Raw genomic sequence first — 13,564 nt, forward strand, 5'->3', positions numbered from 1 at the left:
GTTGTGGCTATGATGATATAACCTCATCAGTGAAATTTAATTAGCATATGAAACCACCTTGTACTGAGTCAGACCATTGATCTTCTAGTCTACTGGTGCTATTTGTCTAGAAAAAGAGGTGCCGGAACTCACCATGAACGCCTCCCTTGTTCTCTTAATGGCAGCGCCAGAACTGAGTTCCAATGAGTTCAGGCTGAAAAGTAGCCCTGTAGTCCACAATAGTCTACTTTGGCTGGGAGTGGTTCTCCAGGATCTCTCAGGCAGGCCCCCTCTGCCCTTTAGTTGAGACTGGACCTGGGACTTTCCATCTGTTTAAACTTCCTCCTTCCCTCCAAACGCCAACAGTGGATATAATGCCAAACTTGGACTGAGGAAATCAGGGTTCAAAACTCCATTTGGCATGTATGCTACAACGACCGCATGGATATTGTTAGCCCAACACTGGAAAGAAGAACAAGTCCCCACTAAAGAAGATTGGCAAATCAAACTAATGGAGTATGCTGAAATGGCCAAATTAACTGGGAAACTTAGAAATCAAGACGACAACAAATATAAAAAAAATGAAAAAATGTTTATTGCATATGTACAAAAGCATTGTAAGGAAGTTAATAAATGAGCAGGATTTTAAAAACACTTGTAAGGTTATGCTGAATGTTTAAATTTGGAGATAATCAAAGATAAAGACATTATTGACATGCATATATTAAGACAATACAAAGGAATCAGGGGAGGGAGTGGAGGGAAGTCAATGGATTTGAGTAATCCCAAAACGTGGATTTAATACTATGTGAATACAGTTGTTTGAATTTTTTTATGTTTTTTATTTATACTTTAATGTGATTTTGTTTAATTGTGAAAATTAATAAAAGAGTGTGTGTGTGTGTGCGCGCGCGTGTGTGTTTAACTCCATTTGGCCACGAAATTCACTGGGTGCTTACCCATCTATTAGTATGTATTTACCCAGTGGCAGCTCCCTTGCATCACAAGTTTTGAGGCTAACTGCTCACAGAGAGATAAAGTGAATTCTACTTTACCAGCCCTAAGAATAGTACAGTCTGCCCTACCATTCTGAAAGTTGGCAGAGAGATTGCACCAGTTCATTTAAGAAGAGATAGATGAAATGTTGCAGTGCTGGGCAACCTTGGCCCACCATGGGAAGGAACCATAACTCAGTAGTACAGCACCTTATTTGCTGAGATCCCAGGCATCTTGAATTAAGGTAGTAAGTGATATCTGCCTGAAACTGGAGAGTCACTGCTTGCTGGAGTAGGCAGTTCTGGTCTAGCTGGACAAGTTTGACCTGACCTGGTATATGATAGCATCCTATGTTCAAAGAAGGGTGCAGAGTGTCACCTACTGATTGACTTGTGCACTACTTCCTGCATTCATCTACACCAGGCTTCCTCAAACACAGCCCACTAGATGTTTTAAGACTACAGTGCCCATCATCCCTGACCAATGGTCCTGCTAGCTAGGGATCATGGGAGTTGTAGGCCAAAAAAAACATCAGAGGGCCGAGTTTGAAGAAGCCTGATCTACACTTTACTGTAGATAAGAACGTAGGTGCCAGTTGAAAACAGTCAGCCAGAACGTTGGCTGTTAAACACCTTATGACCTTTTAAATGTGTGGTTTTCTTAAAATAAAAAAAAAGTTATGCATTTTGTATTTTTATACTATAAACCACCTGTATACTGTAAACCACCTTTTATACTGTAAACCATCCCAAGGGTCATCGAGTCCAATCCCCTGCAATGCAGGAATCTCAACTAAAGCATCAATGACAGATGGCCATCCAACCTCTTCTTTAAAACCTCTAAGGGAGTCTACAACCTCCCAAGGGAGTCCGTTCCACTGTTGAACAGTTCTTACTGTCAGGTGTGCGTGCAGGAGCCAGGCCCTGTGACCAATAGGACTCTGCAGGACTGGGGCCTTCCTAAGTTTGTTCTGAAGAGGCAAGGCGCAGCCTCACAGGTGAGGCCGATTGGTAACTCACAGCACCTGGTGGCAAGAGCCAGGAAGGTATATAAGGTCAACATTTTCCCTTCGACTCTTTGCCACAGCAACATGTTCCCTGCCTTGCTGTGTTTGGCTCCTTGACTCCTTGCTTCTTGATCCTCGGACCCCTGATTTCGTGACTCCTTGCTTCCTGGCTTCTTGACTCCCAGCTCTCTGACCCTCGGACTCTTGGCTTTTTGACTCCTGGCTTCTGGACTCGCATTCCTGCTCCCACCCCGCCATTTTGCCCCCGGCCGGGACTTTGATCGCCCGTGAACCGGACTGTGACACTTACTGTCAGAAAGTTCTTTCTGATGGTTAGTAGGAATCTCCTTTCTTGTAACTTGGAGCCATTGGTTCAGGTCCTAGCCTCTGGAACAGGAGAAAACAAGCTTGCTCCATCTTCCATGTGGCAACCCCTGAGATATTTTAAGGTGGCTATCACATCTCCTTTCAGTCTCCTTTTTACAGGCTAAACATACCCAACACCCTCAACTGTTCCCCATAGGCTTGGGTTCCAGACCCTTGATCATCTTGGTCCTCCTCTGCACATGTTCCAGCTTGTCAATATCCTTCTTAAATTGTGAGATCCAGAATGGAGCACAGTATTCCAGGTGTGGTCTGACCAAGGCAGAACAGAGCAGGACTATTATTTCCCTTGATCTGGACACTACTACTGTTAATGCAGCCCGAATAGCTTTAGCTTTTTTTACTGCTGCATCACATTGTTATGCTTGGGGTCTACTAAGACCACTAGATGTTTTCATATGCGCTACTGGCAGTCCAGGGTTTTTTTTGCACTGACACTTCTATCATGTCTTAGTCACCTTGTCTCTAAATGAAAAAGCTCCAAATGCTGTAACCTTTCCTCTTGACTAATCTTGATATGGAGGAGTAGATATTGACTAATAGAAGAGGTACTGATAACAATTCACAATGCAAGGCTGTGAGATGGAAAGTTGAAACACATAGACATTCTTTAAGTGTAGGAAAGCATGATTTCGTTAGTTACTGGGGAAACTTCCTAACCATGAGTGGTTGGGACACCAACTCCTCCGCCCCGTCTCTTTAATTCGGACCTTTAGAATAAAGAACAAGTTCAAAGTGTGATTTCACCCCCACCACACCCCTAGAATTGAGATAATAGGGGGAGGCTTCAAACACTTGACTTACTGCTTGTCATGCAGCTATTAAAGGCAAAGGAGCCTACGGAATTCTAGAATGCCTGCCAACAACAAATCTCCCAAGAAAAGGTCAAGTATATGTGCAGCTTAACAGCGCTTCATTTAATTAAAGGGTTTTATGGATTTACTGATTTTAATTGGCTATTGTGCATGTGCTTTAAGAATTCTTACCCACACAGAGCTTTTGGGTTTGGATGGGATTAAAACCTAAATAAGTACCCTTACTGGCAGTGTTCTCAGCATAAACTATTCCTTCAGGTGTTACAGGTGTTGTTGCTATTAGAAGAGTGCTAAGAGCACTTTGTGATGTTGGAATGCTAATGATAAAGAAAAGTAATTGGCCAATATCTACTGCTCACAGCAGAGAGACAGGAACCAGGCAATTATGTTCTGAACAGATTTGTTTTAATAGGAAAAGGGCTAGTTGCAAAAATTCTATTATACATACAAATTGATTTTGATAATAATTACACTTCTAAAATGAGATGCTGTCAAGGTGAAAATCCCATTTCCTCTGGTAAATTTTCTTCCCACTGTTGTTACACGTCATGCCTAAAATTGCTATAATTTACAGAATGTAGAAATAACAATTTTCTCTTTATTCCTTCAGATTATTTTGTGGCCTTTATAGCACTCAATCAGCATGTTATTTTTCGTATAGTACTTGCAAGCAGTTGGCCTCAGTTTTCCATATTTCATATGGGAAAGACTAATAGAATCCTGTGAAAATTCACAGATATGGTCTTTGTAAATGCTTCCACGGTACCCATTCCCCACTCACATGCCAAGCAAAGTCACTCAGAGAGAGTTCCCTGCTGGTGGTAGCCTGTGGAAAGGGAAGATGCAAAGCTGGGATGGCACAAGAGCCACTGGATTCTGAGCAAGCCATGCTGGCATCATGTGGCAGCAGTGGGCCTGATCCAGGGATCTTCATTACACAAGCCTGGGAGCTGCCACAGCGAAGAGCTTTTTCTCTGCCTCCCTTCTGCCATGGTTGGCGTAAGCAACAGGGCTATGGATGGGAGGGGAGCCTCTTCACTCCATTAAGTCCCACACTGCTAGCCAGGAGTTTGGATTGCATCCTAAGCATTGATAAGAGATAAGCAGCAGGGACTACAGAAATTACTACAAAATAATTGTTAAATTTATTCATTATATTAATATTTGATAGTAAAAGAATAAGTAACTTTCCTTTTACTCTTTTTTCATTTACAAACAGAAAAATAAAAATGAAAGAGAGAAATCTAGGAGAATGCCAATTTATATTGATTAGGGGTGACAGGAAACAGATAAGCAGAGTGATGCAAGTATTTTCTATTAGACATCCATTGGGTATATCAGTTACCCAAGAAACTAAACCATAGCAAAAACACTCACACTACCCTTCATATATTGCAATATTTGTCATTTCCAAAATGAAGATTATCTCCATGTATGAAAAATGAAATGATGTTTCCTGCACATGTTATAACATGTGTGGCTATGGTTATTCCTTGGAGCAGTGGTGGACTTTGCGGTTTCACATTTCAGCAGTGCCTGGTTTGACACCAAAATTCAGCAGCCCCCCCAACCTCTCACCTTCCATTCTACATCATAGTTGCGGTGCCCCCTGTGGTGCGACTGAATCAGTCACCCTAAATCTGCCTCTGCTTGGAGATTGGAGTTGTCAACTTTTTGGGGCCAGTGGGCACATTTGGAGTTTTCCAAAAGTGTCATGGACACCTATCATAAAATAGTTTCTGTGGCATAATGCAAAATGGCTGCATTTGAGTGTGTGAGTGTGGAATGGCGTAACACAAAATGCTATGGGCTTCCCTGGCTCAGTCAACAGAAAAAAGCGCCTACTTTAGCCACCATCACACTCAGAAGTTCTTTGCACCACTGTAGAAGTCCAATCCTGGCAATCAAATGTGGGCATGTTTGGGAGAGGGGTGGGTGAGTTCAGTGTTGGGGAGAGGCCAAGCCACTGCAAACAGAAGCTACACGGGAAGACCTTGTGAATTGTGAAGTTTTGAGGTGATATTTTGTAGGTGCTAAGGGACCTATAGGTTGTGCATACTGCAAGCTTTTTGGGGTGGTTTACATGTTGCTGCATACACGTGCAATAGAACTGCAGCTTGCGTGGGTCTTTCAGGGGCCACAATACCCTTGGTTGCTTTTAAAAAGGCGGTGCTTACGACATAAGCAATGTTACATGCATTGCAAGAACCTACAACAAAATGTTGCAGCGTGCAGTGCTCCTGTGCATCCTCGCCATCCTCTTTTTCTATGAGGGTCCATTCCTCTCTTCACCCGCAAATTCTCTGCTCCCCGCCCTCAACAACCAGCCATCATTTAGAACCGGGCTGTTTCGGGTTTGCCTCTTTCGTTATCCCCTCCTGTACTTCCTTCTGTACTTCTGCAGCCACCAGGAGGAGTCCCAAGAATGCTGACACTTCCCTCTTGTCCGGGTGGGGGAGTTGGCACTAAGAGAACGACCCCCGCCCCGCCTTCACTACAATGACAAGCGCCCTCTAGCGTTCCCTCTTCGCTCCAGCGCCCACTCCATTACCCTCCCGTCTCCTGTTTGGCGCTCTCCTCCCGCTCCCATTGGCTGACCTCGCCTTGGCGCCCAACACAAGTTCATGTCGGGCTGAACCAATTCATACGAGGTGGGGGGGAGGAAACGCGTTATTAGCTCGCGGGCCTACTTCACCGAATCCTGAATGCGACGCGAAAACCACAGGTAGAACAGCGCCTTCAAGATGTGGGAAGGGACGGGCGCTTTCCGCTGCCGCTTCGTGCTTTCCTTTCCCAACCCTCCTATTTCCAGAGACTAAGTGGTGCGTTCCGCGGCGAACGGGATCGGGGAGGCTTCGCCGCCATTTTGTCCGTGGTTTGTGAGCGGGGCGGGCTCAGCGCTGAGGAGAGGCCGCCGCCAGCATGTATATCAAACAGGTAAACGGAGTGATGGGGCCCCTTTTTTGTGATGAGGTGGCTCCGCTGTCGCAGGGGAGGGCGGCTTCATTAAAGTATCTGAGGGGGGAGGGCGACGCTGGCTACGATGTTTCGCTGGGGGGGGGGGATCTGGTTTGGGGAGGGAGAAGAGGGGCTTCGGCTCGAGGGGGGCTGCGGCGGCTTTTTGCTCGGGAGGGTTTTTCTCCTCACGGCATGATCCCATAGATGGAGGGAGGGGGGCGGCCGAGGCTGTCATCTCCGAAAGGGCCTTTCTGGCGGATCCCACTTTCGAATGAGGGGCGGGGGGGAGGTGGTTTCGCCCATGGCCTGCGTATTGCAGTGCATGGCGGGGAGAGATGTAAACACTGGGAAGTTCTGGGGCCCATCTGGAGCGGACGTTCAGAATACCATATTGGTAGCGGTGTGTCATTGCAGGGGTAGACTTTCCTCTTCAGAATCCGGAAGGATCCAGTTAAAAGGCAGTTATGTGAATGCTAGAAAATAGTTTTTTGTTTTTTTTAAGTATGTATTCCCTTCTCAGGCCTCTGAGTTTGTTAAAGGAAGGCCCCTGCCTTGTGCTTAAAAGCTATGGTCTCACCAACATTAGTAGGTGAGGGGGGCAAACCTGGATTGCAACACATCAGATTGCAGGTGGGCTTGCATAGTTGGACAGTTCCCCCTCCACCATAGAAGAAAGGCCCCATGCACGTAGTTGTGCATCTGTCTCAGGGAGAGTTCGCCTTTGGCGGTGAAGTCAAACCATTGGAAGGTTGCAGCGCCTGCTGTGGCTGTAGAGACCAATAGGGGAGAGACATGTTTTGTTGCAGCTAGGGCAGATGAAGGCATCTGGTTGTACTGCTGCAGATGCACCATGGCATTTCTTCTCTTGGTGCTGTCATTCCTCCTATGGTCACTGCTGTGGATGCACAACCAGACTGTCTTGTCTCCAGGCACTGCAGTTGTCTGCAAAGGACATCCCACATGGTGGGGTTGATGTTGCCAGCCTTCATGTCATGTTTGCAGACATCTTTGTATCACAAGAGCTGGTCTGCTGGTGCTGGAAGCCAGCTATCTGTAGAGCACATCCTTGGGGATCCTGCCATCTTCCATTCTGTGGACATGACCAAGCCAACGTAGATGTTGCTGAGACAAAGTTCAAATGTGCTGGGAATGTGGGCTTGGGAGAGCACATTCTTTGTTTGAAACTGCCCTGCCATGTGATGCCCCAAATCCTCCTAATGCAGCACATGTGGAAGGCATTGAGGCATTGCTCCTGACAGTTGTACATAGGACAGCTCTCTGCCTGCCTATTGTGAAAAGCTGCATCTCCCAAGGACACTTTGAGTCTCTGATTTGCATTCTCCTTGGCGCTAAGAGAGATAAAAACGTAATAATCTCTAACTGGTTTAAAAACCTAGCCAAAGCTCAACTTTTAACTTTACCTTCAGCCCACTCTTCAGTTTATCAGCTAAACATTGCAACTGAAACTTGAAACTTACACTTAACTTAAGCTGAAAGCTAAACCTGCAATATTGAATTTAAAGATGACCTCCCCACTTTCTCAATCTGCACTATGTGGAACTACTCTTGCGAACTGTGGGGTTTTGTTTTTTTGTTTTTGCATTTTATTTACCCTTGATTTATTCTAGCTAGGTGTTCGTGGTTTCTTTCAAACCACAAGGTGGGTGCACACAACACAATGCTAGCACATCAAAAAAAAAGCAGGGGAAGCTTATTCATGTTAAACCATAGTTCAAAACAAAATAGGGTTTAACATCATGTACAAGTGTGGCCATTTGGAAGGTAACAAGCATCACTGTCAAAAACCAGCACAAAAAGAGAAGCAAGGAACCATTTTTCAGCTTACAACTCTTTGTCTAATTTTCAAAGGACATGGACATTTTATACCCTATTGTGCAGTTTCTTCAAATTTCTTATCAAAACTCTATTTTGAATCTTTAAGTGTTCTCTGGATGGTATCCACAGATCTTCTTTCCTATATATGGGTTCCTTTTCTCCCCACTAGCCCTGGATAATTTTCATTTTTTTTAATGAGCAGACAGTTTATACAGGCAGTGTCTTTTCCCATCATGAAAGCCATTTATACATACCTTTCCTGTGTGGATTTGCTTCATTGTTTTCCACTGTTTGGGGAGGCATGGCCTGTCTACAAAGTTTGTGTTGTATGGGGTTTTCAAGGTTTAGCATGATTTTGTTGGTGTCATATGTTGACTTTCTGATAGATCAAAAGATGTCTGTACAGGCTGAAACATTTCCTACACTCCAGACATTTATATTGTTTTTCTCTTGTGTGCAAGCTGCAATGAGTCCTGAGGTGTGTGCTCAGACTGATACATTTACCACACTCGAAGGCACTTGTTAGGTTTTTCTCTAGTATGCACTCTTCAATGACTAGCAAGGAGGGATATGTAAGAGAAATATTTCCCCCACAGTAGGCATATGCACTCTTTTTGTCCAGAGTGGGTTGCCTGGTGACTTTCAAGATGAAACCCCTGAGTATGTCATTTCCCACAATCTGGATGTTCATAAGGTTTCTCTCCTGTGTGGACTTGTGCATTCTTAGGTGTGAGTCCTGAATGAGGTATTTCACACACTTCAAACACTGATAGGCTTTCTCTTCTGTGCGGATTCTCTTAAGTGCTGCAAAATTTGGCTGACAAGCAAAACTTTCCCCACATTCCAACCACTGATAAGGCTTCGCGCTTGTGTGGCTTCTTTGCAGGCTGAACTCATGTACTTAAATTACTGAGTTATGTGTGATATCTTTTGAAATTATTTTATTAGCAGACTTGCAAACATTATATACCGGTATATGATGCTAGCTGTTTAGTAATTAGTGGTATTGTTTCATGTTTACATGTCACACTGGTAAGATCTGGCTTTTTAAAGAGTTAATTGATTTAATATGATTAGGCTAAATGTAAAAAAAGTAAAAGCTATTGTTAAATTTGTGTCTTAATCACCTATAGAATTTGGGTTGAAGAGCCAAAAGTGAGAGGGCCGGTGCAATGTAAAGGGTATGATTTGATGCAGCAAAACCAGGTTTTATTTTCTGCATATCTTTGATGAGTTGTTTATTTGGGGCAACTTTATAGGATTGTAATAATTAGGAACTGTATAAATTAATATTATTAATAATTAATATTAACAAAGTTTTCTCTATGGTATACAAAGTTTGTAAAAAAAACCCAAAAAACCTGGAGAGATGATAATAGACAGTGTCTATTTTTTTAGGGTATTGGATGTTGCTGCTGCTGCTGTTGTTCCAGCTGCTCATCCATTAATGCTTCCTAGTGACTATATAGTCCTTCCCCAAGTATGCTTCCTGCTAATTCTCAAGTAACTTGTAGTTTAGAAAGTACAACAATGAATATTGTACCTTTGAAAAATATTACTCTCTTTTAAAACGTGTAGTTATAAAAGCTGCAGGTGATAGCAAATAATGATGGTATTGTTGGCCACTTTAAAAACTTGCACTTGTTTATTTCAGGTGATCATCCAGGGGTTCCGAAGCTACCGAGATCAGACTATAGTAGATCCCTTCAGTTCAAAGCATAATGTCATTGGTAAGTTTTTCTAGGACAATGACTATAATATTAAATGTGTATCGTTTAAGTGAGCCTCTTCATGGAGGTGATAGAAGTATTATTTGTTCTTCATAGTGAGGTGGTTGCTATTCCTTGAGTGTTTATATAGTTTTTCCCTGAAGGGCTTGAAGGTTTCTGCATTGCCCTGTAAGTTTCAAAAGGGGATTCCTTCTAATAAACACAGGTTTCTTCACAAATATTGTTGCAAGGAAAATAGAACCTTTTCACAGCATAGCCTAGAAAGAGATAACATTTCTTCTTGCCTCTTTATCTGGCAGTTAGTAGTTCAGAATGTTCTTGTATCTTGACCAGAATTTATGCCATGCTGAGAGACAAAAATACCACATAGTTAAGAAAGCAATCCAGAACTGTATTGAAAGGTTATTCACCAGTGGTGAACTGAGGAGACCAGATTCAAGTACTAGTTTTCCTATGGATGTTACTGGGAGATCCCATTAGGAGTCATTGTTTCTCACGTTGTTGTGCTAGTAAAATGTAGGTGAGTTAGTATAAACTCTTAGGAAGAAAGTGTGATAGAATCTTAACAAAATAAAAATCCATTTCAAACTTGAAAACCATCCATTCATATGGCCAAGTCAGGGAATAGTTCTCTTCTGGGGATTGGAGAGGGAAGATGTCCCTATAATAGCTTATTCTAGTTCAGTTCTTTTCCATTCATCCACAAGCAGGGCTGTAGCCTTCCCACATGATACCCTCTGTCATGGCCAGAATCCCAAACTGCAGTGGAAGCTCACACAAAAAATTTGTTAGTGTATGACCTAGGAAGGATAGGTTATTTCTTTAAAAGAATTTCTCCCCAGGAGAACATTACAAGATATGATTACCAGTACAATGATTACCTATTCTCCTGTATAATCTAAAGACACTAGTGGGGAGGTACATGCATTTCAAAGTAAGGGGACTGCTGAAAAGAATTTGGTGACAAGTAGTCAAACTCTTGAAAGTTAGAGAATGTCATCATACAGATTGTTTTTATTGAAAATTGGCTGGTTTTCATAAGCCATAATAACTATTAGGATTATTTTATATTCATAGTTCACCTTTATTTTCTATCAGAGTGACTGGCTGTTGCTGGCGTTCAAATGAGAAGGGGCAATTATACAGAACAAACATATGTTAAAGAGTCTTTCTCACTCTGCTGAGCTGCAGAGTTGATAACACACAATGGAGTCCCATGGAGATGGGTCAGGTGGCAGTTCGGCCAACCTTATAATTTATTGTCATTGATCTTCCACTCTTTACATACATTTGTCTATCTGTTTTACAGCTAGTCTATAATCCTCAATTTAGAAACATTATTTACTGAAAATACACAATTTAACCTGACCCTTATGTGTAACTTAATTTTTCTTTTTAGTGGGCAGAAATGGTTCTGGAAAAAGCAACTTTTTCTATGGTAAGTGAAAGCTTATGTACAATAATCTAAAATGTCTTCTCCAGCTCCTTCCATATCCCTATGTGCCTTGCCTGAGAAGTGCATTGCTTGGGGAACGTTAATTGCAAGACTGATTAGTTTCTTTTAATCCCCTTCTCTTGCAACCTCCTTCACTCTGGCGATGGATTCACTTGCTGAGTGTGTGGCATGTTTAGTGTTGATATCCATGGCCGGACGCTGGCTAATGCCTGGCAGTGGACCTAGTGGAGTGGTCACTAGTGGAGTGTGTATTTTGGGGGGAGAGGGTAGATGAAAGCAGGAAAATGTGTCTCTCAAAGTGTTGTTATTATTATTTAGTTGGTCATTGTGGGGCAGGCATCTGGGTTCTGCTTCAAACTGAAGTAATTGAAAAATTCCTGAAGAGATCCTTGCTTTAACATTTGTCCAAGTTTTGCAACACATTGAATGCAACCTATGCTGTTATTTATAAGAGATTCATAAAAACTGTTGATTGATAGTTCTGAATACTTCTGAACAGAATCCTAAAAATTAACATCTTACTTTATTTTCTTGATTATAGCAATTCAGTTTGTTCTCAGTGATGAATTCAGTCATCTTCGTCCTGAGCAAAGGTTGGCTTTGTTGCATGTAAGTGAAGATAACAGTTAGACATGAGCATGCTATTGTTGTAAAATAGTTAGCTGGAATAATGGTCCATGTTACTTGCATTTGTTGAAATGATAAGTAGGTGGTGCTATTACAGTGGTGCCCCGCAAGACGAATGCCTCGCAAGACGAAAAACTCGCTAGATGAAAGGGTTTTGTGTTTTTTGAGTCGTTCCGCAAGACGAATTTCCCTATGGGCTTGCTTCGCAAGACAAAATGTCTTGCGAGTTCTTGCGAGTTTGTTTCCTTTTTCTTAAAGCCGCTAAGCCGTTAATAGCCGCTAATAGCCGCTAAGCCACTAATGGCCGTGCTTCGCAAGACGAAGAGACTCGCGGAACGGATTAATTTCGTCTTGCGAGGCACCACTGTATTTATACTTTTGGAGTTTAACCTTGATCAGCTCTCTTGGGTACTCTTTGAGGGGAAAGATGGAATAAAAATCTCTCAATAAATAGTAGGCATTCCACTGTTTGGAAAAGGTTTACTTGCTTAGAGATGCAATGTACACTTAGAACAAGAGGCCTTGAACATGCTCAGACAGATTTTTTTTCTGAGAATCTGAAGTTAGCTTAGTTTCATACTTAAATTCATTAGTGGTTTCCCACCAAAAGGCTTCATTAGAGCAGTCTAATTTAGAAAACAAATAAAAAAGTTGTTACAAAGCTATTAAATCACTGAAAAATGGGCATGGCATGGGGAAGATTGTAATACAAAGTACACACTTTAAAATGTGGATTAATATTATGATCTTTCTTAGGAAGGCACAGGTCCTCGTGTTATTTCTGCTTTTGTGGAAATCATCTTTGACAACTCGGACAACAGGTTACCAGTAAGTTAAAAATAGTGTACATCAGCTTGTTTTCCTTAGTTTATATTAAGAGGCATAGTTTGCAATATCTGCCCTTCTGTTTTATTAAGATTGATAAAGAAGAAGTATCTCTTCGCAGAGTCATTGGCGCTAAAAAGGACCAGTATTTCCTAGACAAGAAAATGGTGACGTAAGCGCAGTTCCTTTTTTCTTTTAAACCAAATCTGGATTAAATGTACACCATAACAGTTTTTTTTGGGGGGGGGGAATGTTTTATTGTTAAACTTGACAATCATTTTAAAAATCACGTATGTAAGTCAACTAGAGACGTTTTATATTTAGTTGACAAATGAATAGGAGGAATCCAGGATGAATGACAAGTATGTGATGCTTGCTTGCTTGCTCATAGCTGGGTGCTCTTCTGATGTCTGCAAGTTCATTTTGGAACCTAGAAAATCTCAGTCTTCAGTTTTTCTGAAAAACAGTTTTGATTACTGTTTCAGTCTTCATGTTTGTTTGTGGGGGAAGGGGCTTGAAACATTGTAGGTGGAATTCAGCGGTGTGCTCTTCCAATCTTTGTGTCTCTCCAAGACGTTGCAGAAAGTTGCACCTTGCCTGCACACCCACCACTTGCTGTTCTGGGGGTGTTATTCCATATTGGGGAGAGAGGTTTGGAAGAGACAGTCCAACTCTGGCATTTGCACCAAGCACAGTAAAGCTTTGTTAGATTTATATCTGCCCTCATCCACCTTTAAACAAACACTCGGCGTGGAAGTACGCGTTAGAATAAATCACAGGCATTTATTTTTGCAAATAAGTGAATGTGTAACGCACAGAGTTTCCAGCAAACAAGTATTCATCTTCTGGCAGTAAAATAAAGAAGAAAAAAGGTTCCAAATTGCCACCTTGCATTTGGCAAGACACAAACTATTTAAAGGAAAAGTTCTTGGTTTGCTTACAAAAAGGATCC

The 13,564-nt window shown here is 42.2% G+C and overlaps 1 protein-coding gene across 1 annotated transcript in view; it reads left to right on the top strand.

Annotated features, from left to right (window-relative positions):
- Positions 1–5,962: 5,962 nt before the first annotated feature.
- The window catches only part of SMC3 (structural maintenance of chromosomes 3), a 31,576-nt gene continuing 23,974 nt past the window's right edge, over positions 5,963–13,564 (top strand). Inside the window, exons 1-6 of the mRNA XM_081005923.1 lie at positions 5,963–6,117; positions 9,629–9,704; positions 11,104–11,142; positions 11,702–11,769; positions 12,544–12,615; positions 12,705–12,784. Of these exons, the coding sequence (XP_080862049.1) occupies positions 6,103–6,117; positions 9,629–9,704; positions 11,104–11,142; positions 11,702–11,769; positions 12,544–12,615; positions 12,705–12,784 (350 nt within the window). The 5' untranslated portion in view covers positions 5,963–6,102. The remainder of the gene's footprint in view (positions 6,118–9,628; positions 9,705–11,103; positions 11,143–11,701; positions 11,770–12,543; positions 12,616–12,704; positions 12,785–13,564) is intronic.

This window comes from Podarcis pityusensis (genome assembly GCF_964106645.2).
Source record: "Podarcis pityusensis genome assembly, chromosome: 5".
Classification (NCBI taxonomy): domain Eukaryota; kingdom Metazoa; phylum Chordata; class Lepidosauria; order Squamata; family Lacertidae; genus Podarcis; species Podarcis pityusensis.